This window comes from Lotus japonicus, chromosome 1, assembly GCF_012489685.1.
Source record: "Lotus japonicus ecotype B-129 chromosome 1, LjGifu_v1.2".
NCBI lineage: Eukaryota > Viridiplantae > Streptophyta > Magnoliopsida > Fabales > Fabaceae > Lotus > Lotus japonicus.
In genome coordinates, this window is record NC_080041.1 from 125411618 (window position 1) to 125438739 (window position 27122).

Sequence of the window (27122 nt, forward strand, 5' to 3'; positions counted from 1 at the left end):
CGGAGCTCTGGGCTATTTGTACAACGGTGGAGGTTATGGGTAGCGTGCACTTCATGAAGGTAATGATAGAGTGTGATTATGCAAAGGTTATTGCTGCAGTTAGGGAACATGGGAACCTGGTTAGTCCGTATTTGGACCTCGTAAGGGTATCTGTCATGAGATTCCACTATAGATGGAGGGTCAATTTCATCATGTCTTACGGGAGGCTAATTCCTTGGCAGATTGTCTAGCTAAGTGAGCTCATGTGTTTGGCTTCGGGACGCATGTGTTGCATTCTCCTTTGGCAGAATGTCAATCATTTATTCTAGGATGTGGATGATGCTTTAACATCTCTGTGTGTTCCTATTGCTTAGCGTTTTTTAGCTTTTGGGGTCATGCCCCTCCATGTTACCAAAAAAATAACTATAGTGATATTATTATTTTTTAATTGAAACCATGTTTTTGTGCTCTTAGCTAAGTTATCATAGATTCGATAATTGTTTAGGGTAGAAGTTTCCTCGAATCTCAATTTAAAAATATATGAATATGACAACACAATGATTTTTTTTAAATAAAATAGCACAATTCTTTTGGTGAGAAATGGAAGAGGACATCATGGATAAAATATTTCAATTCCTTTTTATACAACACTAATTTATGGGTACCAAAAATTGTGTGACATCTACAACACCTACAACTTGTAGATTTAAACCGTCATAAACACATGAGTTAATTTTTTTCAATAAACTTGGCAGTTTGTGGCGGTAGGTGTCACTAAGAATGCGTGTTTCACATTTCTTTTTCGCTTTCTATATGGACATGGAAAGGCCAGACATTACTTGTAGCCAAGTTTTATACACACTTGACTTTCTATTGCTTTAATTCCTAAGAGCCTCTTGTGGTAGTGCTGGGAGAAGCCTCTGTGGTTCTTAAGGTTCCCTTGCCTTCTGTTTCAGGAAGAGCAACATCATTTTTTGTTGTCCCCATCTCAGTCTCAGCTGGTTCAAGTTCTTCCCTGAACTTTCTGTAGATATCACCTTTGTAAAATTTCCTAGTCCTCAGAGCCAAAATGAAAGAAATAAAACAACCAACAAGAGTTAATGCAGTGATGATGATAAAAGCCATTTTGTAGCATTCAACTCCTACACAAATTAGATCCTTCCCTGCTTCTCTAGTTCATCCCTTTGCCTCCAATTGCTTCAAAGCCTCTTTATCATACAAATAACCAGCCACTCTCACGTTTAGTATGTAAGACCCAACAGGGCTTGCCAAAGCTCCAACGTTGTACAATGTTGAGTAGTATTTCAAGCCAAAAATTTCTGATATGATTGCAAACATTAATGGCCATTGAGCTCCAAAACAAAACCCAATGATCACTGAAGCCAAGTAGAAAGAGTTTGGCACACCAAGAGCTATCAGAACATGGCCAACACATGATATAAGCATAACTAGAGTTAACATGTAAGGGCGAGGGACTTTGTATTTGGTTAAGAAGATTTCAGAGAGATAACCACAAACTGCTCTCCCAAGATAGTTCCATATGCTCACAAGGGACACAAAGGTTGTGGTGCTCTTAGAAGGGTATCCCAATGAGTGACCAATTTGTCCTAGGTTGTCAATTGCAGTTAATGTTCCACCAACACCAAATGTTGTTGCTATGAAGAGAATCAACATGTCAATGCTGAACATGGCTTGCAGAATGGTGTGGTCTTCTCCTCTATTTGGGGGTTTGAAAATGGTGCTCAAACAAGAGCTTTTCTTGGGTGAGCTTGTGTTGTTGGTAGATGGTACTACACCTTTTGGTAGTGCCATATTTGAAGGTGGAACTTCAGTGACTACTTTTAATTGAGATGAGTCAAAGAAAGCTTGTGTCTTTTCCTTCAAGAGCTTGAATTCCTCTCTGAAAACAACAGCAAGTGGGAGAAGAAGCAGCAAAATAACCCCAATTCCACCACCAATGTACTCAATCCTTGAAAAACTTAACTTGTGCTGAACAATGATCAATATCATGAGAAACCCAGCAAGACCAAGTGACATGTAAAGAAAATTGTAGAGAACCTTGTTCTCTTTGTCTTGTTGTGAAGTGTTTAACTTTAATGTCCTAATTGCTGGAAGAAAAACAGTGGAAACAGCTGCAGGGAGATAAGCAATGAACAAGATAAGAGCTTGGGGATTTTCACCATAGAAGGCATGGTAAAGCTGTGTGATTATGGCACTACTTAGCCCAATATAACCTTTGAGAAGGCCTAAAACACTGCCTCTGCTTCCAGGGAAATTCTTGACACAAGAGACCAAAGCACTAGTGTTAACAAATGTAAGGGAATTGGCACCTATGGAAATGTAGAGACACATTTGCCAAACTTGGGGTTTGGGAATGTGGCCTGTGACAGCAAGCCATATCATGAAGTAGCCAAAGAAGTTCATGACAACCCCAATTGAGAGCCCCACCCATGGCGGCGAGACTTCGTTGATTAGCCCTGAGATGACACCAACATTGGTACCAAGGTCTTTGAAGAAACTGAGAAGGTTGAGAGTGGTTTGGTCGTAGCCTAAAGAGGATTTGACAACATTGGAGTATAGGCCAAACACATAGGTTGCCCCAGCAACAGCCATGATTAGTGTAGAGGCAAATAACATGAACCAACGACCGGTGAGGACGCGGTAGGTGAAGGTCTTTGCTCCTCTCCAACCACCATGGCCACCGTCGCCACTGTTGAATTCTGCTGCCACCATTTTAGGATGAAGCACTCTTTGTTTTGGTTTTAGGGGTGTGGATCAATGGTGTTGAGTTGAGATGCTAATATGAAGCCCATGTATATGTAGAGTAATGTTATCTATGCGATAAGAATGATAAGAATGAGAAACAAAATGTGATAATTCAGCTATGCTATCTAATTTCCTTTTATTTTAAGTTTTCAACTAACAAAATTTCTTTAATTCATAAATTAAACAACGTACATGCATTTCGTTTCTCATTCTTATCGCACCAGATAACATTACTCATAATTATATTTATAAATAGTAAGTTTCCTGTGAAATTCACATATATATCAATTTTCATATGGAAATTATATTAATATTTACACATTTTAAAATTATAGTATTGAAATTTTAAAAAAACAACCTTGTTGGTAGATAAGCAATATAATAATTATTTATCAATATCTCAATAAATATATTATTAATTAATAGGAAATATTTAGGTTTGACCAAAATAAAAATTATTGATATATTTTAACTTAATATCTATTAATATAACTTGTAAATAAAATATACATTTATCGATAATTAATATGAGAGATAGTTACTTTTCACTCTGAACTCAACATGTACTTAATCATGAGAATTGTGCCCCTCTGCCAGAAGTTGTGCACATCATTGTGATTAGTGTTCCAACCATTCACTAAGCAAAAAGACTCTAGCAACTCACTAGACCCAAAAAAACTTGCATATAAGAAAATGCCATAAGGACCGACTAAATGACTTAGTAATAAAACATCTCGTCTCAGCTGGTGTTCGAGCAGCCACATGACGGCTGAGGTACAACACTTAAACAAGAGTCAACCGTGTCACTATGGCAACCGATTTTGAGATTGAATCTAAGATTTTTTTGTTGTTTTTGTGAATAATATTACTGAACAAAATTTATAATTTTTACACCATGTGCATTGTACAGGTTCATGCACTAATTTAATAACAATTTGGAGTAATAATGTTTACATTCTACTACCTCTATGATGAGAGGGATGTTTACATAATTTTATTGATTAATATGCTTTGTTGTTACGAAAAAACTAACACATTTAATATTACAATCATCATACTACAATAATAATCCTTTTTTTTGTTACAATCGGAAAATACAATAATAATCCTTTAATTATCTTATTACAAATACCATTTTGTTTTATCTCATGATCCAATATTTTTATCTTTTTAATAACTTATGTGTAAAACTTTTTACACTGTCAATACATATAAATTAATCTCTTAATTTTAATCTTATGAATCTCTCATTCAACCTTCAAAATTAGTTTTCAACATCGAATGTACGTAGTTTTTCTAAATATGATAGAGAAGAAGGACTCGTAATATTGGGCCTAAAACTAAGAGGTTGCGCATTCATATTGAAGATGCTAGAGTTGAGAATTACATGGGAAGAAGCACAGTAATAATGTTGTGGTCGAAAAGGCGGTCACGGCAGTGTGGAGGTTGCAAGGCGGTGGCGATTCTGGGGAATGGGTATGAAATTTTAGAAATTATGGATTTTTGTTTATTCTTTTAATTAATAAGAAAGATAGTATATTACATTTTTACCCATTTCAAAAAAAATATATATTTTTACCATTTTATCTCTAATTTAATCATGACCATATCCATCAAAAAAATATTCTTATATTTTAAAATCTGACAATTTTGAATGAAAGACCACCGATGCTTCTTTTTATAAAAGGACCGTCCTAGCTAGTATTCACCTTTAACCAATTTTAAGATTGTAACAAAAAAAAACCAATTTTAAGATATTTTTTTGAACGTAATTTTAAGATATTAATTATAAAAAAAAAATATAGCGTAACAATAACTACATAAATGGCATGACCTACTTTTGGTTAAGTTCAATAATCATTCATTCAATAGGTTTTTTTCTCCTCTCACTTCAGCCGCTCTTTCCTTCTGATTGTGATGGCAAGGACGTTCGACCACATTGGACACCAGAACTTGCTTCTGACTACACATCCCATCGGAGAGTGCAACAACCTCAGCGTTGGCTTCACTTGCCCTATTTGCATGGACGTTTGGGTCAACAAAGGCAAACACCGAATCTGGTGACACCCCTTATCCAACAATTGTTGAGTAGTAATTAACAATTCACAGTGCAATTCATTCTTTGTTGTTGAGTAGTAACAATTGTTTGATTGTTTTCATTTTTATGAACGAGTTTAGTTGTCTTCCTTGTGGACACATATATGGCATGTCTTGCATCAAGCAATGGCTTCGACGTAAGATTGGTTCAGGCAAGGTAATGACCAACTAACTTATCACATATTGTTTTGGTAATTGCGGCATTTTTTATGCCAAAAAGGCACTTCTATATTCCACCTATGAACCATGTTTTTTGCCTTAATTTACATTTATCTTTTATTTGTCATTTTGTTGTGCAGTGTCCTCAATGTGATCAGGCATGTTCATTGAAAGATGTGAGAAAACTCTATACTTCTGCAGTGATTGCCTTTGATGAAGAATTTGTGAAGGTTAATTGCATCCTTATTTATTAATTTTTTTTTATATATGTTTTATGATTTGGTTAATAATCAAATTTTCTAATTGAGTCATGCATATGCAATAAGTGTAATTTTAATTAATTGATATAGTAAAATTTGTTTTTTCAAGTCCATTGAAGAACGACAAGAAACACTAGAGGATAATCTCAGGAAGCAGATTGCCAACCTTGAACGGGATATGGAGTCTCGCTTAAGGAAATTTGGCTTAATCCTTGTTGTTTTTGTATATATTGTAACTGTTTTGACTACTCTGGTGATAATTAATTCCTGATTAGTTGTTAGCCCATCAGAAATCTCTTTGGCAAATCAACTCTGATCGGCTTCAACTTTTGTGGCTCACACGGACTACTATGGTTAATTTTAATGAAAAATACTAGTGATTGAACATTTCTTTGGCAAATTAATTATTTGTTGATATTTAAGTATAATATTCATTGTTTGTCATAATATTAATCACTGCTTGCAAGTTACTCATATTCTTAGAGTGTGTGTGCGAGTTGAGTTTTGGATGAGAAAGAAGAGAAGAAAGAGACTTCCAAGAAGCCCTCCCTTTATTTACGAGTTTTTAAGAAGGAGGGGAAGACTTTCGGGTATTTCAAAAAACCGTCCAACACCCCTCCAAAATTCTCTTAGTTATATTTTTAGTTCCTCAAATGGGGAGTTTTGGACTTGCAAACAAGGGAAAGTCTTACCCCCTTCTCTCTCGTTCCTCTCCAAGTCTTTCCACCTCCCCTAGAAACTCATAAACAAAGCTTTATAGAAGCAAATTCATTTGAAGATGGACTTGCAAAACAGGGGTACTGTCATAGACAAATTGCCCTTTGGGCGTTCTAGAATCTTTGAAAATCTCTAATTAATTTGCCTACTTAAGAAGGTTGTTAAGAATCATTTATTTTGTTTATTTTGTATTGATATTTTTGAAATTCAATCAATTAATTATTTTATTTAGATTTATAAATTTTGAAATCAATTAATTAATTGATTAAAAAAATGATTAGTTACCCTTTTATTATTTTTAGGTAATATTGATTAACTTAAATATAAATGTTTATGATTTTTATGTTGTGTGCATTGCACGGGTTTATACAACTGGAGTAATGTTTACATTGTATGCTATGCCCCTATGATGAGAGTTGGGAGGGATGTTTTCATCCTTTTATTGATTAATATTTTTTTTTCCAAACAAAATAACACATTTACTATAAAAATAATAAAATAATATTAATTATTTATTACAAATATTATTTTGTTTCATCACATGATCCAATATTTTTATCCTTTTTTTACAACTTGACTTTAAGCGTTACGTTAGACAACAATATTTTGATTTAGTGAATGACAAGAATAAGTTAGTGAACGTCTCTCTCTTGTACGGAATTAGTGTTTTTTATCCGCGCGTTGTAGGGGGAATATGTCTATTGTATTTGATATATCAATCAATACATTGATTATTAAAAATATAATAAACAGCAAATGAAATAGAAGAGTAAAAAATGATGAGCAAAGTGGACAAAAAAACTTCTTATTGAGTTCAACAGGAACTCGTTTGACATTCTTCATGAACATGAAGACAATAACACAAACCATAGATATAAGGAATTACCAACAAATTAAACAACATATGAAATAGAAGAGTGAACGTGATTATGCGTGTTCGTTTCCACAAAGTAAAATAAACTAATCGTGATCCAGATCAACAGGAATCTACGGTGAATGTGATAACAACACAAATCACGATTGTGAAAGATAAATCATAAAGTATGACATAATTGCGTTTATACCAAGTCATCTAAGTTCGAGTCAATATTGAAGGGTACCTAGCTACATAATTTATGATATATGTCTGTACATACTTGATTTAATCAATAAAGAATTATTTAATTGTAAAGGAAATAGAACGAACCTTAAACCGACCATAATAATTTTGCATCAAATGTTCATCAACTTATAAGGTGTAATAGTCATCCTATTAACAACAAAATAAAGTTAGGCCACTTAGAAATCATTTTGTATTAAAAAATTATAAAGATAAAGAACTATATTAACCACTCATATGTTCTTGGTAGACAACCTAGCGCGTAGAGTTTGAAACTACCCTTTGTTAATCTATAAGGGTCCGTTTGGTGCGACGTATAGTATAAGGCCTGATAGTATAAGGCCTGATAGTATTAGGCCTGATAGTATAAGCCCTGATAACTTTCTTATACTATCCAGCGTTTGGACATACACTGTATAATTTACCATATCGTTTAAATTAATGCAATTTTATGTTTAATAAAGTATTGAATAATGATATAAAATAAAAATCAAATATGAAGGTGATTATAACGGTGGTGGCGGTGGTGATGGAAGTAGTGGTAGGTTGGTGGTGGTGGTGGCAATGGTGGTAGGTTGGTGTTGGTGGCGGTGGTGGTGACAGTGGAGATAGGTTGGTGGTGGTGGTGGCAGCGATGGTGGTTGTGGTGGTGGTGATGATAGGGTAGTGGTGGTGGTGGTAAGGCGGTGGCGGCTACAGTGGAGGGTGGAGGCAATGGTGGTGGTGGTGGTGGTGGTGGTGGCGATAGGGTGGTGGTTGTGGTGTCGGGGTGGCAATAGAGTGGTGGCGACGATTATGGTGGTGGTGGCGATAGGGTGGTGGTTGTGGTGGCGGTAGGGCGGCGGTGGTGGGGGTGGCGGCAACATCGGTGGTGGCGGTGGTGGCAGCGATGGTGGTTGTGGTGTTGGCGACGATAGGGTGTGGTGGTGGTAGTAAGGCGGTGGCGGCTTAGTAGGGTGGTGGTGACGGTGGAGGGTGGAGGCAATGGTGGTGGTGGTGGTGGTGGCAATAGGGTGGTGGTTGTGGTGTCGGTGGTGGCGGCGATTATGGTGGTGGTGGCGATAAGGTTGTGGTGGCGGCGATTATGGTGGTGGTGGCGGTAGGGCGGCGACGGTGGTGGTGGTGGCAACACCAGTGGTGACGGTAGGGCGGTGGTGGTGGCGGCGGCGGTGATCGGATGGTGGTGGTGGTGGTGGTGGTGGTGCCAATAGTGGTGTAAGTTGGCAGCAATAGAGGGTGGTGGTGGTGGTGATGGTGACTTATACGTCACAACCTTATCATGCCTTATCCATCACTCACATGATGGATTAAATAATACGTCATTTTAACGTATAAGGGGACTTTGATGGATAAGCTTATACAATACAATGTCATCACCAAACAATGGATAAACTCATAATGTATTGTATAAGCTTATACTATCATGCCTAATACGGCGTGCCAAACGAGCCCTAATGAGTACATTTAGTCCTTTTCTAGATTTCACTCTTGAGAGAGCGACATACAGTACTCCAAGAGTAAGAAGTACCATGAAACTATATTATAAATGAATAAAGTATTACTAATTTTTTTTTTATTAATTTTTAATTCTCATACTATATATTTTCATTGTCAAATTTGTATACATTTTCATATACTCCCTCAGTTTCTATATATAAGTCTATCTATGAAAAAAAAATTATGTAAAATATTCCTTCCCGTGAAAGATTTTTACCTTGTAATTTGTTTAAAAAAATGGGAAGTAGACTATGTTGTTTAGTAATGGACTTTTATCATGATTGTGAAGTATGAAAATTTCATCAAAACTTATTTCTCTATTATTTTTATATGAAAGTAATTTCATGTTAGTTCCTTTGTGTGGGAACTTATAAATCGTAATTTAAAAATAAATAATTATAGGTTTTACACACTTATACGTACTAATGTTTTTGAATCTCTGCATGAAAAAATTTTCATACTGATATTTATATTTACATCTAAAATTATTTTTAAAAACTAAAAAAAGTACCGAAAGGAATTTTAATTTTTTTTTAGTTTTAATATGAAATTATTTAAATATACTATTCATGTTCCTATAATTAAACATAAAAAATATGTAAATATATAAATTAATATTTTAAACCCGTTGAGTCTATCTTTACTATCAAATTCGCATACTTTTATACATATACTATCTTCGAAAGTTATTTTAAAAATAATGAAAAATGAACTTTTTTTTCAATCATTTTAACTTTAGAAAGTATATTGATTGATGTGCAATGTGTGTGAGTTTTTTATTACTATAATTTGGAAAAAGAAGAGTAAACTGTGATGTAATACACTTTTAACATTATATTATATTGTAAAAAATATTTTATTAAACCAAAACTTATGATAAATTAAGATTAAATCAAGAAATAAACAACTCAAATCCTAATCAAATCTAAAATTTAAGAAGGTACTAATTAAAGATACATAAAACTACCACAATCTCGCAAATCACAATAAAAACTCATAAAATCTTGAATTAAATAAAAATTTGAAAATTCAATAAAAATACCATAAAAATTAATTAATACTCTAAAAATAAATATCAAACCCTGCAAGAGCCACGTTTAAGTCTAAACTATCATCTTTTCGAGATATATCATATAAACCAAGGGGATTAATACAATTCAAGAAACAACAAAAGATGGGAAGGTTGAGGGAAAAATGAAGGTTGAGGTTGAAATTGAATTGAAAACCTAGCTAGTTCCTGTTCAATGCACGAATTCTTCATTTCTTCTCATTTTGGTACATCTAACAAATATGTCTCTAGTTCTAAGATGGAATTCCTTTAATTGCTAATGATTGTGTACAAAAACACCTCCATATCCACAATGTTCTCTAGTCTGTAAAGGCACATTCACATTTATCTTAACTCTCAATATAATGTACAATCACAAATACACACAATCCTTCGTCTTTCTCTGCATTCCCATGGAAATATTCTGTCTGCCCTTAACTTCAACCATTATCGTCTTCTCTTCCTCTATCAGACATGAGTATGACAAACCTTGTTTTGCTTTCTCCTCAAAACTTGTCAGTGAGAGCCTACTCTTTCTTAATTTCTTGCAAGAAACCTGTCATTAAAATTAGAAGCAACCACCACAAAAATGAGATTATCCAAATTCATTTTCCTTCACATGATTCAACCTCAGTGGGAGAAATTATAATCTAAATCTCACAAAAACTTTTGAAATAAAACTCTTATAAACACATAAGGTTGGAACCTTTAAGTAACCTATTTCAAACCCAAAATTCTAACAACCACTTTGAAGGTGTTAAGAAATTGCAATCCAAGTCATTCATAACATCAGTAAATTCTTCAGCAACTTACTTTGAGGAGTACATCACTTCCAATAATATAATCAAAATTCTGCATCGGAAAATATAAAATAAAATAGTAAGATTGAATTATAGATAAACTACTGAAATAGACTTCTTAAGTAACTGAGAATTTTTCCATAAAAAAAAAAGTAACTGAGAATTTAGGTATTGGGATCAGTGACCACAATCTTCTCACCAGCTTCACAGATCTTATTGAACTTGGCCTCAAATAGACCATTGATTCATGATATACCTATGAAAATATAGCAAATTAAGTTAGTGATAGAATATAAGAGAAATTCTAAGTCTCTATATATAGAGATATTCTTGCAAAAAATCTTCAAGCCTTCATTCTAAGCTTAGTGGAATCACCACCTGTGAAAATGGAAAACGGACAGATTATTTTTCTGGACTGAAGTTGCTTGGAAACAAAGTTAACATAGTAAGTGTGATTTACAATAGACTGGAAATTTAATCCAGGTGACACTCATTCCTTGTAATGGGACTATAACTGTGGAATGCTGATGCAAATAGCATAGCAAAGATTAACTGACTGAAAGTCTTAATGTTTCCTTCCCTCTCTTCAAAGTCCCTTCTCTTTGTCCAAACTCCAAACCAAACACCCTAATGTCCTTTAATTTACAATTTAACCTACCTGAAAAAGCAATAATGTAAAAATTTTATTTCTTATTTGAATAACATATTAACATATATCTCCTTTGAATAAGAAAAAAACAAGACTTATAATTCTTCCATATATAATAAAAAAGACTTATATTTACTTCTTAAAATAAAAAATTATAGATAAATCTCAACAAGATTTCGTTTGTAATAAGTGGGTGCTGGTGGTTGTTTTTGTTGCTGGTTTGCTGATGTCGTTGTGCTCTCGACGTTCTTGGCTTCGCGGTTGCTGTCTTTACTGTTTGCTGTTGCTGTTTTGTTGATGCTGGTTGTTCTTTGCTGTTGCTGTTTTGCTGGTGCTGGTTTCCTGTTGCTGTTTTGCTGATGCTGATTTGTTGTTGCTGTTTGCTGGTGCTGATTTGCTGCTGCTGTTTTGCTGATGTTGTTTTGCTGCTGCTGTATTGCTGTTGCTTTTCCTGTCTTGCTGTTATTGGCTCTATTTTACACGAATTTAGAAGGCTTTCAGGCAGTTTTGGTCCTGTCATTCTTTTGAGCATAGTTTGTGGTTTTTCTTGTAGCAGGGTGGCTATCCCAAGCTTGTGGTACTCTTTTTCCTTACTGGGGTTTTTCCCACTGGGTTTACCCAGTAAGGTTTTAATGAGGCCCTTGTTTGGGATATCGTTGATGCCACTTTGCGGGTTGGTGGTGGGTTTTGTTTGCTCAAATTATTGGCCTCTGTACTTTGCCGGCTGTTGTGTCTTGACATTGGGTTTGATCTTTCTTAGTAATAATATTTCTTTCATTTTCAAAAAAAAAAAAAGATTTCGTTTGTAAAAAAAAATTTGATTCACTTTTTATCTCATCATGATAAGATTTGTTATTCAATAAAATAAAAGACAAATTTAATCAATCTTTTATTACTTCAGATTTTTATTTGATTTAATTTGAATTTTTTGAAAACAATGAATGTTCATAGAGTGGCCAAATTAAGAATCTACAAAAACTTACCATATTCTGTCAGGGCCTAAGGTAAGCTAGAGCATAGTCCATAGGTTTAGCAAACAAACGGCTAGATCTACTTTCATCTATGAATGATAATATAAAGTTTATAATAGATAAAAATAAACTCTTGTGGTTAAGTTCAATAATCATCATCGATTAGGGGTGTGTGCACACACACTCCGTCCCTCAGTGAGGTTTCTCTTCGTTTCATGTTTTCTCCTCCTCCTCACTTCATCCGCTCTTGTCTTCCTACTGTGATGGGGAGCACGTTCGAATCCCATGACTCCATTAATGAAAACCAGAACGAGCTTCTCATAACACATACCGTGGGAGAGTGCAACAACCTTAGTGTTAACTTGAACTGCCCTATTTGCATGGACGTTTGGGTCAACAGAGGCGAACACCACATCTGGTGACACCTTTTTCTTATTTTTTGTTAAATAATCGAACATGTTCATAGTGAAATTCATTGTTGTTGAGTATATATAGCAACAACGTAGTAATAACAATGGTTTGATTGTTTTTTATATGAACAAGTTCAGTTGTCTTCCTTGTGGACACATATATGGCATGTCTTGCATCAAGAGATGGCTTCAACGCAACCACGGTTCAGGCAAGGTAATTGACCAATGACCAACTAACTTATCAATTATCATACTCAAACTAATTTACATAGAAACCTTTTAAATTTGAACCTTTTTTCTGATTCAAAGGTGTTAATTAACATTTAATCTTTTGTGTATTATTTGGTTCTAGTGTCCTCAATGTAATGAGACATGTTCGTTGGTAGATGTGAGGAGACTCTATGCTTCCGTAGTAGTTGCGGATGATGAGAAGGTTAATAGTACAAACTTATTTATACAAAGATCACAAGAAACTTTCAAGAAAATTTAGTTTGGCTGATTGATTTGTTTGTTTGTAGAGAATTGCGTCTCTTGAGGCCAAATTTTCTCCTTTTGATCAACTTATTAAGGTAGAGTGACTCCACGTTGTCGTTTATTTATCTTTGGAACGAATGAAAATATTTTACCCCCATTTATATTATATGTTCTGTTTCAGTTTCACTAATCAAATTTTGTTATGTTCTATTTTTTTGTGCAATTAGTCCATTGAACATAGACAGAGAAGACTAGAGGAGAATCTCAGGAAGCAAGAGCAAGAATTGAGTAATTTAAGAGTGTTAGGTGGATTGCAGATTGAGGTAATTAACTAACTACTATTATGCACATTTATGTTGTATGTTCTGTTTCACTAATCAAGTTTTCAAAAGTCAATTAAGCAACAAGTGTAATTTAAGAGTGTTTTGGAGAGTGATTTATGGTGCTATTAGTCCATTGAAAATCTACAGGACACAGTACTAGAGGAGAATCTCAGGAAGCAAGAGCATGAATTGAGAGATTTAAGAGTGTTTTGTAGAGAGCAGATTGAACGGGATGTGGAGTATCGCTTAAAGAAAATGTTAGATATATTTGGTATCTTTGTTGTTTTTGTATGTATTGTACATGTTGTGATGTTGTGGCTACTCTGGTGATGATTAATTGCTCTGATTAGTTGCTAGCCCGTCAGATATTTCTTTGGTAAATTTACTCTGATCTGCTTCAACTTGTGTGGCTCACATGGACTACTATGGTTAATGTTAATGAAAAATACTAGTGATTGAAAATTTCCTTGGCAAATTAATTATTTATTGATATTTAAGTATAATTCTCATTGTTTGCCATAATATAATCACTGCTTGCAAGTTAGTCATACTTTAAGGGTGTAATTCTGTTGGGGGAGACAGAGGAGCCCATGGGCCGAGGAGCAAGACACCAAGAGATCTCGACGCCACATCTTAACCCAAAACCTTAAGGCATTAGGTTTATGGGTCACATCTCTTATAAAGTCTTCTCCTCACCCAAACTTAACCAATGTGGGACTCCAACTCCGCACTTGAATTCTCAACAATCTCCCCCTCAAGTGCGAGTCACCTCCACATTATCATGGCCCCCCTCCGCGGAAGCTTATCCACTCTTGCACCGCCGTTCACTTCACCGCGTCAACGGAACCCGCCGCCTTGCCACACCGCTAGGAAGACTTTCAACACAAGGAGATGTAAGCATGGTTACACTAACCATCGGCTCTGATACCACTTGTTGGGAGAGACAAGGGAGCTCATGGGCCGAGGAGCAAGACACCAAGAGATCTCGACGCCACATCTTAACCCAAAACCATAAGGCATTAGGTTTATGGGTCACATCTCTTATAAAGTCTTCTCCTCACCCAAACTTAACCAATGTGGGACTCCAACTCCGCACTTGAATTCTCAACAAATTCTGAGTTGAGTTTAGGGTGAGAAGAAGAAAATGGAGAGGCTTCCAAGAAGTCCTCCTCTCGTTTGCAAGTTTTTAAGGAGGGGAAGACTTTTGGGGTATTTCAAGAAACCGTCCAACACCTCTCCAAAACTCTCTCACAATTATTATTTTTAGTACCTCAAAATGGACTGTTTTGGACTTGCAAACAAGGAAAGAGCTTACTCCCTTCCCCTCCATTCATCTCAAAGTCTTCTCTTTCCCTCCCCTAAAATCTTATAGACAAAGCCTTAGAGAAGCAAATTCATTTGAAGATGAGCTTGCAAAGTAGAGGTGTCATAGGCAAATTGCCCTTTGGACAGTTCTAGAAGAATTTTTGAAAAATTTTAAAGTAACGTTTGGTAGACAGGTGAGAACGGAACGGGACGGGACGTATAGGTATTGTTTTGTGTTTGTTATGTTTTTAACATGGAACGAAACATGACATAAGGCTTCCATATTTGGTTCTCTGAAAAATGGTGCAACTGAACAAAACAGTGTCATACAACTTTTACACGGTCCAAAATATCTCTAATTTATATTTGAAACCTTTTGTATATAAACAGTTTAAAATCACTTCTTAAAATGAAAAACACTTAGGTAGTGTTTGACCCAGCTTTTTTTAGCTTAAAAGTAAAAGTTGGGCCAAACACTTTTATAAAGAAGATCTTAAAATAAAAGTTACTTATTTTTTATGAAGGAAAATTTGAGAAAAGCTCTAAAATTAAAAGTTAATTTGAGTAACTTTTATCTAAAAAGTGACTTTTTTTTTATTCATATGCATCTATTCCTCTTCAACCTCCCCTCCACCAAGCAGTTCTGTCTCACTCCCTGTTCTTCGATTGTAGTCGCATCCTAAATGGAACAGGCTCAATTTCAACTGTTCCCTACTGCTCTTTTCCTCGCCTCTCCCAGATTTCTTTTTCTTTCCCTCTCCTGCTTCCTGCTTTCATGACTATTTGTTTTTTCTTTCACTCTTCTCCTTCCTGCCTCCATGTCCCACATATTTCTCCATCTTCATATCTCTGTGACTGCAAGTTATTTTGTTTTTTTGGCTAAAAAGTATTTTTTGCCCCTGATGTTTTAAGTTTGTGCAAATTCTGCCCCTACTCTATTTTTGTCGATGTTTCTACCCCTCATGTTTTCAAACAGTGCACTGTCTACCCCTCCGTTAGTCAGGCTTTCTCTTGAGAGGTTCCTGAGTGGATTGGAGAGATGAAAAAGAGTATATGAAGTTGATGATGATCAAGGAAATGATATAAATTAAATTTGCTATTAATATATCAATTATACATGTAATTGAACTGGTTAAATGCATGTTTTGCTACTTACAGGTCTTGAGTTTGAATCTCCCTTGCCCATTTTTTCCAATTTCACTTGTAATTTCCACGTGGCAGTTCCAAAAAAATATAAAAAAAAAAAGGTCACATCAGCTCATTCCGTTAGTTTTTTAACGTTTGACTGATGGAGGGGTAGATGATGCACTGTTTGAAAACATGAGGGGTAGAAACATCAACAAAAATAGAGTAGGGGCAGAATTTGCACAAACTTGAAACATCAGGGGCAAAAAATGTTTTTTAGCCTTGTTTTTTTGAGAACTGGGACGAGTTTAATCAAGACATAAAACCAGACACAAAAATTTCCCCTAAGCATTCACAGAATCATTGATTTCACCGTTCACCATGGTCTGCTCTGTTTTAACGAAATTTTCATGGAAGACTGCAGATTTGTTTTTAACCTAAAATTTTGAATATCTAATTTTTTTATTATCACGTATGCAATTAAATTAGTTTCATATTAATTTTCAAATTCTACTTTTAAATAAAATTAATGCTTTAAAAAATCTTATGTCAAACAACTTTTAACTTAAAAGTAGTTTTTAAGCTATACAAATTGAAAATAGACAAACAACTTTTATCGTATTTTTAAAGCTCTTATTTTAAATTTTAACTTAAAAGTAACTTTTAAGCTCCAAAAAAGTTGAGTCAAACACTACCTTATTATATTTGTAGACAAAGATGAATGGATTTCTACTTTTTAAAAATCACTTAAAATAAAATCAATTTTTTTTTCAAAAGTAAAATCATTTTTTTAAGTAATGACGAACGAGCTAATTAAAGTGCGTTTGATTCAACTTATTTTAGGAAGAAAAAAAACACTTTTTTAAGCAATCACTTTTTTTCAATTTTTTTATATTCTAATGACTTGATTTTCCTATTTGAACTCAAATAGCAGTGAAGGGAACAAGTGCAACAACCCAAACGTTAGCTTCGTTTGTCCTATTTGCATGGACGCCTGGGTGAACGAAGGCGAACACCAAATCTGGTGACACCCTTAATTATCCAACATATACTTTTTTAATTTTTTGTTAAATAATCGAACTGGTTCATAGTGAAATTCATTGTTGTTTGATTGTTTTTTATAATTGCAATTGTTTGATTGTTTTTTATGAACGAGTTCAGTTGTCTTCCTTGTGGGCACATATATGGCATGTCATGTATCAAGAGATGGCTTCAAGACACCAGAGGTCCAGGCATGGTAATTAACTCACTAACTTATCATGTATTTTTTGTAATTGTGGTTCTTTTTTTAGTGGAAATTGATATGTCAAAAAGCCACATCTATGGTATTCCTATTGTCCCTCCTATTTGTTGTTTTTCGCCAGATATAGAGTAGGTGAAGTTGAGAATTCTGGCATAGTTTTTTCTTCGTCTAGGAATGTGATAGTTTGTCCTGGAGTGGTAAGGGGTCACTTTGGTGCTTTTGTTCTTGCGTATTCCAAGAAGTTGGGTTCTTGTTTCGTGTTACATGCGGCGAGGTTGTGGGACATTTTATTGAGTTTGAGATTGTTTCGTCAAGAGAATTTCAAAGGTTATTATTGAATCAGATTCTTCATGTAGTGTTAATCTTTTGGATTCCGGTTGTGTAGCTTCTCGTCCGCACGCACAGTTGGTTTGTTGTATCTGTTTTATTCTAGATAGTTTCACTTATGTCACTTTTGCTTCGTTTGGGTTTGGTTGGAGGAAGGAGAAAGGAAAGGGAAAGAAAACACGGAAATCGAGGAGTGAACTTGGATTAAACCTTAGTCCAAATTCACTTCTCGATTTCCGTGTTTTCCTTCCTTTTTCTTTTCCCTCCCTCTAACCAAACATAGCATTTGGGTCATATTTTCATTGAGGCGAATTATTTGGTGAACACTTTTACTAAGCATGATTTACATTTATTGATATTTTTCATTGTTTATGAGGCTCTTCCTAATTTTTGTTTTGTTCCTTTAATGCTACATAGAATCTCTATTTTCTACATTGTTCTGTTTTTGTATCATGCTTAGTTCTTCTTTATTACTTTCTTCTTGATGTTTTCCTCTTGCCTTAGTTGCTACTGTTGTGTGTAGCTTTCCTTGGCTGTTTCTGAACTCTTCATGAGCTTTTGGTGGCATGTAGTTTGCTTTATCTCTGTTCCATCATGCATTTTTAGCTCACTTTATTCATTGAAAAAATTAACATTCATCTTGTGTGTTATTCCGTTTTAGTGTCCACAGGCACAATGTACCGAGACATGTTCGTTGAAAGATGTGAGGAAACTCTATGCTTCTGTAGTAGCTGTGGTCAATGAAGAATCTAATAAGGTTACTTGTACACTTATTTATATATGTAAGAAACTTCAAAGAAAATTTAGATTGCCTGAATTTTGTATTTTATTTTTTGTAGAGAATTACGCATCTTGAGGCCAAATTTGAGGCCAAATCTGCTTCTCTTGATCAACTTCTTAAGGTAGATTTGGCGTTTATTTATTTATTTTTGTTACCGATGAAAATATATTAACCTCATTTATGTTCTATGTTTTGTTTCACTGATCAAATTTTCTTATGTCAATTTAAAAAAGAGTAATTGACTCATGGATCAACAAGTGTTATTCTAATTAATTTTCGTTTGTATGATATAATTTGTTGTGCAAGTCCATTGAAGATCAACATGACACACTAGAAAAGAATCTCAAGAAGGAGATTGCCAACTTCAAACGGGATGCGGTGAGGCCTCAATCAAGGGGAATGCCTGATAAATATTATAAATATGGTTTACTTTTTTTTTTGCTCTTTTTGCAAATGTTTGGGCCATATGGCACCGATGTAGGTTAGTTTTTTATATTTATCCTTTTTTTTTAAAAGAGAAACAGTATTATTGGAATAAAACTTGAGAAGAAACAACTCAAGAGTAGCAAAGTACAATCAGCAAAACAGATACAAAGCTTTAGGCCATAAGCTCCTAAAGTGGTACAACTTTAAGTCACAACCCAACTCAGCTAAGCTAAGTAATCAGCACAAATATAAATTGCTTTTCTCAATATGAGTGCTACCCCAAACAAACAAACTCCCTCAAAAGCCAGTCAAATGAGATTAAGACATTAATTAATTAAAGCTCAAGGTCTGCTTGATTTTTTTACAAATCACCCACCCTAACATCACCAATCGCAAGAACAAATACAAAGTCCATAGAATTGCCTATCTTCAATTATCAATCAGCTTGATTTCTTGAAGCAGTATAATTTCTGGTCTTGCAACATCCACAAAGCCAATAAGCTAAAAGCCTTCATCACTACTTAAAGAAAACTCTATTTAAAGTCTCAAAATCTTCAGTCGTAATATGTACCATAGTAGAGATTTATCTTCTCACATAAAACATCTTTTCAATTGGTTCAGGGCTCTCATCTGAATGAAATTGAACTCAACAAAGTTCAGTAAATAAGAAGGTTGTGTATATGAAGACATAACTAACCCCAACAAAACAAATATCTCAAAGTGAAGCTTCTCCTGCTCCAGGCCCTGACTTCCAATACCATCCTCCTTCTGTTCTAGCAGCCCATCCATAGTCTAAAAAATCTTTCCCCTTCTCAAAACATAACTTTGCCACAGATAAACCACCCTTTCACACCCCAATTTTGCAAGATAGTCGCAACTGAAATGGCTTCTCGGCACCCAGTAAAAGAAACCTCTGATTTTTCCTCACTTGAACCACCTTAAATGCAGACTTCCTACACAAGCTCACTAAACCCTTTTTCTCATCATTTTCTTGACTGCTCTTCTTTTTGTGGAACTCCCAAAACCTCTCAAATTCCCAATCACCCAGGTTCTTCCCATCTGCGATGCAATTATAAGATCTTGGCATGTGAGAACGAATTTGTTTTATGAAACCCTCAACTGTTTGTTCCTCTGAGCATTCTAACACTACCTCCACTGCGGAACCAACTGTCAATTGTTATTCTTTAATAGTTCCGCTGCTTTTGCAGAAAATCCCTTGATGAACCGCTTTCAGCGCCATCTCATGGATGGGAGTCTTAATTCTATTATTGCCGTCGGACGTTCAAGAGGCAGTCGCACGATCGGGCATGAGTTCCCGGAAGTTCTCATTGTATACTCCCGCGGGTCGGAAGGCGGCGGGGGAAGGAATCTTAGGATACCACCACTAATAGAAGGACAGGGACCTGGCGTATTTGAGTCTTTCCTTTCTTTTTCACTATAGGCATCGACACTGGTACAACACAAACATAGTTATGGGGGAAGTAGTCCTTCAATCAAATCAAGCTTGGAGGCGGAAAGTCTTCACTTTTACATAAAGGAAGGAAATCTCAGTGTCAACCTCATTTCCTCTTAGAGCTTGCATTTCCCTTAATAGAGTTTCCAAAGTAAAAAAGGAGGGGAAGATTCTAGTTATTGTATTTACCCAAGAATTAGGGGAGATTCCATAATATGGGAGTCAGGGAGGAGCTAGATAACTTTTCCCGAGGTTTTAGTTGCAGTGAATGAAGATTTATTCTTAAAGGGAAAAGGTCTATCAGCAGTTCCAGAAGTTGCACTTTCTTTCAATGTTGGTCCAGGCCCGGGCAACTACCCCCTATGTGCCGATCGCTAGCGCATCCAGGGCCCCGGCGCCCAGCGGATTTTTTAACTATTCGAAGTGTTGTAATCAAATTTGATAGCTCGATATGTATAGATATAGCTAGAGCGACCACCCATGCGAGCATAATAAGGGAAGCTACCGCTTCTAGAATGCAAGCTTATCCTTGACTTTTTTTAGAGCGTACCGCTATTGAAAAAAAGGTTGATGGATGAAGTGACAAATGATTACGGTTGCGGAAACCGGAGAAAGTCGGGAACCGTCGGTTACCTTTTGAATCAAAGTAGCGCCGAGTACTTCGACTACAGGGGGTAGGGAAGCTTCGTAGACAGCTTCGCGTCCTCTCTTTCTCTCGCAGTGAATTTTTTACTCAAAACGACGTGGTTTACCAGTAGTCAATCCCCCGAGCTTTTCTCCAAAGGCGGGACCCAGCTAATAAGGGCAAGGCCGTGATTACTGACACAACCATGATGCTTGATGATGATCCAAGGCCTTCTCGCCTAGAAAGAATCAGGGAGTGAAGTGAGGGGATAAGAAGAAGCCCTTTCCTTTAGTTCTCGGGCAGGACGAGTTAAACAGACTTATTTTGGAAACGGTTGTATGTCCCTCTAATAAATTATTCAAATTGTGTTTTTATCCTCACGTGGATTAACTTCCTCGCCTCGCCGCTAGACTGATGTCTTTTAATATTATATCTCTTAACTGGTTAAAAAAAATTCTCCATTTAATTTATGTTAAAATTCTAAATCATAGAATATCAATAAAATTTTGTGTATATAAAAAATTTTTTTTTTTTTGATAATTTGGAGGGCAAAAGCCCAGAAAAAAAATAATATATTTTATTAAAATTTTACCTTATTGAGATAAGATTTATCATTCAATTTTTAAAATATTAAATAAAAGATAAATTTCAATTTTTGATTTGTTTTGATTTGATTTTTTGCAACAGTGAAGAATTTTTTGCATCGAAAAGAAAAATTATTCACTCCAGAGATTGGTCTCTGGACCTTCCCCTTCCCAACCTGTATGTTTCTCAGTTCTTACCACTTAAACTATCATTGGGACACAATAAAAGACTTCATTATATTTGACATAAATATGTCGACATTACATTGCATTACATGCTAAGTTGGGTGCTCATGTTCTCACATACACAAATGGTCATTAGTCGTGCTCTAAATCGTTTTTGATGGTCAAAATGATTTACAATCAAGTCAACCCTATGTTGACATGGCATGACAACCAAAGTGAGATTTATGTTACCGTAAACCGAGTGAAATAAAGTTGAACAATCAATAAACACTAAGACCGTCCAAATGTAGTCATCATCTCATAAGCCTTCGTCAAAGACTTCAGTTCTAAGGCCAAACGCCGCAATTACATGCCAATGTGCTTTATAGTTTATACATATATGTTTGATAATGTAACTACATATCCATTATTCATTTTTGTTAATAAAATGTTCTTATGAGACTTTGAGCTCGTTTGATACGTCGTATTATGCATGATAATATAAGCTTATACAACATATTGTTGACTTATCCATTGTTTGGTACTCACACTGTATTGTATAAGCTTATACATTAAAATGATAGATTATTTAATTCACCCTATAGATGATAGATAAAACATGATAAGAGTTTGATGTATAAATTACTTGAATATATTTAAACAACCGCCGCCACCACCACCACCACCTTCCACCACCACCTCCGCTCCCACTGCCGCCACCATCGTCGCAACCACCACCACTATTGTCGCCACCACCACCACCACTATGCTCCACCACCGCCACCATCGTTGATCGTCGTCGTTATCACCACTACCGTCGTCGTCGTCGCCGCCACCACCACCCTCCACCACCACATTCACCACCCTTCACCATCGCGACCTCCACCACCACCACCACCACCACCACTGTTGCTGCTACCACCACCGCGCTCCACCACTACCACCATCGTTGATATTGTCATCATTATCGCCACTACCACCACTGTCATCGCCACTACCATCCTCCACCACCACTGCCTCCACCACCCTCCACAACCACCGTAGCCGCCTCTACCACCACCACCACTATCGTTGATACCGTCATCGTTATCTCCACAACCACTACCGCGGCCACCACCACTACCCTCCACCACCACTGCCACCATTATCACTACCGCCACTACTACCAACCACCATCATCACATTCCAATACCACCACTATTACCACCACCATTTTTTTATAGGCAAATGTTAGTGGTTAGTTGTTAGTAAGTTAGAAAATCTCTTCAAATTTTCCTTCCAGAATTCGAACCCTGGACCTTCCCCTCCCCAACCCTTATGTCCCCTAGCTCTTACCACTCGAACTAATCCTCGGGGACCAAACGCTGTGTAGTATTAAAATTTTATCAGAATTTATCATATTAAGTCTAATATAATCAAACCTTAGGTGGCCACTAGGGTGGACAAGTTTTAACTTGGTCCACCCATGGACCACCCTTTTTGACTGGATTTTCCAGGTTTGTGGGTTTGGGGTGGTGTTTGTTGAATTTGCAAATATGACCTTCGTAGTAAATAGACTTAATTGTAGGCCCTTGAATACAAATCATAATATCCTTAACCACAATACCCTAATTTCATGACTTCATCATTCCTCTGTAATCTGAACCTTTCCTCCTACCGTTTTTTCTCCTTTCCTACTACCGTTTTTTCTCACGAACATGTTGAACCCAGAAATTTGGAGACTTTCTACCATTCCATATCTCAGGCTCGTTCGATCTGTGGCTGTATCTGAGGGTCACTTTGTGCTTGGTTGAGAAATATTACTGATCTTTGAATCTCTATTCAGATCTGTTTATTCTGTATCTCCATCTTTGACCAAAAAGAGGTGAGTCCAAGAAAATCTCATCAATGATTTACCCGTATTTATTGTGTAATAATTTGTGAGATCTTATTTACCCTTATTTATGATATCTTCCGTGTTCTTGATCTGTGTTTTAACTTGGGTGCATTAACTTGTGAGATCCTAATTACCCTTATTTAATGGGCTTGATCTGGGTAATAATTTGTGCTATCTTAAACACCCAAAATTTTTCATCTTAAATACCCATATTTATGACATGTTTCAGTGGGATTTATTTGTTCCAAAAATGAGTGAGATATCCTAGTGGCCACCGTTTTTAATAATTTGTCCTATATTAATTTGTGAGTCCTCATTTGAAACCGATATGATTTGAAACCGTAGGAAAACATATTTGAGTGGCCAGTCAGGTCTTGTATCACTAGTTTACTTATCTGATTGTGGCTGCCATTACTATATTGTTTCAGTTGTTGAATTTGATTTGCACGGTGATGGAGGATTCAGGAATTGGAAGTTGGTGTTCTGATGAAGGTATTTTTTTATGACACCATATACTCTGTACCCATATCAATTAAGGTACGAATTGAACCTGCTGAAGGTATTTTTTCTAATGTGTCAATGGTCACTTGTTTTAGGTTATTCATCAAATGGTGTAGAGAAAAGCAATGGAGTAGCTGCTGGAATTGTTTCACCACCCACACCCACCCAGTTTGAGTTAGTTGGTGAGGATGAAACAGGTGAAGGAGTGGCTGTCAATAGTATGGATGACGTCGCACATACTTTGTGGGATTGTATGAATGCGACTGATTTTATGAAGTATCACTTCCTTAATCGGCAGGTAGCATTTGATTTCTACAACTTCTATGCTAGAGTTAAGGGCTTCTCAATAAGGAAAAGCAAGGTTTTGAGAAACAAAAAAGGTGATATTGTGCGGCAAGACTTAGTGTGTCACAAGGAAGGTTTTCGTGAAGAGAAAAATAGAATGAGGGCAAATCGTAAAAGGGAAACAAAGGTGGAGACAAGGTGTGGGTGCAGTGCAAAAATGAGGATTAGATTTGTTGGTGAAAGTGGTAGGTGGCATGTTGCTCTATTTGGAGAATCTCACAATCATGCGTTATTAGAGGGGAAGCAATCAACAATGTTACCAGCACATCGCCAGTTAAAAGATAGTGATATAATGGGAATGAATAGCATGCGAAAAGTTGGTATAAGCACTACTGAGATATACAATTTTATTGCTGACCAATCTGGTGGGTTTGAGAAAACCAATTTTCTCAAGGTAGACATGTTTAATCAAATGACGAAGCAAAAACAAAAAGAGCAATGTGATGCCAAAGCCGTGCTGGTGTACCTTAAGGGCCTAGCTTCTAGTGATCCTGGGATGTATTGGTCACACCATGTTGATGATGAGGGCAATTTAAAACAATTGTTTTGGGCTGATGGGATTAGTAGAATGGATTTTCAGGTATTTGGTGAGGTGCTTGCATTTGATGCAACATACAGGAAGAATAAGTATGGCTGTCCGATTGTTGTTTTAGTTTGAGTTAACCATCATTGTCATACTATTGTGTTTGGCACCGCTGTTTTGACTAATGAGAAAGAGGAAAGCTATGTTTGAGTACTTGAACAATTTTTGGCAGCTATGAAAGGGAAAGAACCTACTGCAGTTATAACTGATGGTGATCCTGCGATGCGGAATGCTATTACTCGAGTACTACCTAAAGCCCATCACCGATTGTGTGCGTGGCACCTTTTACAAAATGCTCAAAGAAATGTAGGGGACCCAAATTTTGTGAAAGGTTTTAAAGGTTGTATGTTGGGTAATTATAGTGTTGGGAACTTCAAAAAAAAAATGGTTTGAATTGGTTAGTGAGCTGAAGCTTGAAGACAATCCATGGGTTCAAGGTTTGTATGAGAAGAGGCACATGTGGGCTACATGTCTAATGCGTGGGAAGTTCTTTGCTGGGTTTCGTACAACTTCACGGTGCGAAGGTATGCATTCCCAAATTGGTAGGATTGTGCGTTCCCGAAACAGCTTGCTGGAATTTGTACAATATTTTGAGCGTTATGTGGATTACATGCGATGGAGAGAGGTTGATGCAGACTATAAGTCTGTGGTTGGAGATATTGTTCCACAAACTAGTGTGCGAGCGCTGGAACGGTGTGCAGGAAAATTGTATACAAGGACTGTTTTCCTAAAATTTCGTTCTTGGCTAAACAGTGGAAGCGTAATGAAGGTTGGGGCAATAAAGGAGACCTCATCATGTATTATATATTCGATGTACAGGTATACTTCTTGTTCTCATATTTTTAAGTTCTTTTTCTTCTTCCTTTTCCAAACCCCATATCCCCATATTTAATCGACTTATATTCTTAATTATTATTATTATCAGTATTATGGTGATGATCTTTAACTAGTACTAGTAGTATATATTTATCTAAAATGCAATATATCTGAAAATCCCCTAAATCTTATGGTTCGAATAACACACACTGTGGATGTACAAGTATTGTAAACCACAGAAGTTGTGGCATGTGGCACACGATGAAAAAATGTCCACCTTTAGGTGTTCATGTCAGCGGATGGAGACGTTTGGGCTGCCCTGTGACCACATAATTGGTCTATTGGTACATCTAGACATTGATGTCATACCAGAGTGTTTAGTACTGCAAAGATGGTGTAAGGCAGCTAAGGACTGTATGAAAGGGAACTCTGACTCGACTTACAAGTTTTGGGAGTCCACAGTTTTGGCCAGGCTAGGATCATTGGTTTTGAGAAGTAGAGAAATGTTTAACCTTGGCTGCGAATCGATGGATGACTACCTTGATACTATTGAGGTGATGGAGAACCATGTCACCAAACTGAAGGCAAAGAAGCTTGCTGTAAGCGGAAGTTCTGCTGTTAATGAAGAGACGCCAATTGAAGTGTTTGATAATGTGAAAAATCCTGAGGTAGTTAGGACCAAAGGTTGTGGTGGCACCTCAACCGGAAACGGAAACAAGAGCAAACGAAGGTGCACTGTATGTAAGAAGGAAGGCCACAACAAAACAACATGCAAACGTCAAAAAACTTCTACAGGATTTTCTGATGTTGTTGGACTTGACGGTGCAGGCGTAGGTGAGTCCAACATGTAATGTGCTGAATTGGCTAACATAAGATGGGCCCATAAGATGATAGTTCAGGTAAAATATGAGACCAATATTGACATATTATACAACTTGTTTTGCATTGATTGTTATTGATTTCTGGTTTTGTCGTTGCAGGTTTGTTCTTCGATGTCGTCACATATTGCAAGAGATGAAGTGTTGTGAATCATCCAGCATTCAAATTTAGTTTTGTGTAGGGTGTACTTTTAGGGCAACCACTGATATGTTGTATTAATGGGTGTACTAATATATCCATTTTAAATTAGGGTTTTCCAAAACTTTGTGAAGTTGCTGTAATGCGAGTAAAGTGGGTGCAAGTCCATGTAACAGATTAATGTGCATTGATGTTATGAATGGCTAACTTGCTACCATTTCCCTAAAATTACTTGAAACGTTAGCAATGTAGTTGGGGACCTCAATTTAGCTGCAATTTATATTGTCATTTGTAGGTTAGGTCTGATGATTCACCTTTCTTAATGACTAATATTATTAGGTTTTATGTAGGGGGTTGTCTAAAAATATTGGATTAAAAAATTGAGAAATGTCACTGTGCCTTTCATGACAGATTAGGATGATGGTTTTTTTTTTGGTTTCTCTAAGGCCATTCCTATCCTCTATGTCCAACTCCTCACGTGTATGACTTTTAGCATAGCACCAAAATGATCTCAAAAGTAGGAACCTCTAATTTTTTTTCCTGCTTGTGGCACTAATTGCGTACATGTTTTCCATTTTAGTTGTTCATAACATAAGGCATCTCTCGAATAAACACAGACAACACACTCAAGTTTTTACAGTTATCATAAGGCATGCATCTCTATAAGCATGAGTAATGAAGGACTAATATATTTTCAGTAT

The 27122-nt window shown here is 36.2% G+C and overlaps 3 protein-coding genes and 1 pseudogene across 4 annotated transcripts; 3 read left to right on the top strand and 1 right to left on the bottom strand.

Annotated features, from left to right (window-relative positions):
* Positions 1–864: 864 nt before the first annotated feature.
* LOC130724182 (protein NUCLEAR FUSION DEFECTIVE 4-like) lies at positions 865–2712 on the bottom strand (annotated as a pseudogene).
* Positions 2713–12227: 9515 nt separating this feature from the next.
* Positions 12228–12942, top strand: LOC130724192 (uncharacterized). Its single transcript, XM_057575368.1, has 3 exons — positions 12228–12460; positions 12591–12666; positions 12805–12942. Exons 1-3 carry the CDS (start codon positions 12258–12260, stop codon positions 12940–12942), a joined length of 417 nt encoding a protein of 138 aa, XP_057431351.1. The 5' UTR covers positions 12228–12257.
* Positions 12943–22889: 9947 nt separating this feature from the next.
* Positions 22890–26717, top strand: LOC130730310 (protein FAR1-RELATED SEQUENCE 5-like). Of its 2 annotated transcripts, XM_057582279.1 has the most exons (5): positions 22890–23147; positions 23588–23651; positions 23756–25407; positions 25629–26303; positions 26385–26716. In XM_057582279.1, exons 2-3 carry the CDS (start codon positions 23612–23614, stop codon positions 24661–24663), a joined length of 948 nt encoding a protein of 315 aa, XP_057438262.1. In that variant the 5' UTR covers positions 22890–23147; positions 23588–23611; the 3' UTR covers positions 24664–25407; positions 25629–26303; positions 26385–26716. The 2 variants fall into 2 exon arrangements, with proteins under 2 accessions (XP_057438262.1, XP_057438261.1); XM_057582278.1 differs by having other exon boundaries at positions 23756–26303; positions 26385–26717.
* LOC130724200 (uncharacterized) lies at positions 25704–26422 on the top strand. Its single transcript, XM_057575382.1, has 2 exons — positions 25704–26238; positions 26385–26422. The coding sequence occupies exons 1-2, from the start codon at positions 25704–25706 to the stop codon at positions 26420–26422; spliced, it is 573 nt and encodes a 190-aa protein (XP_057431365.1).
* Positions 26718–27122: the final 405 nt, after the last annotated feature.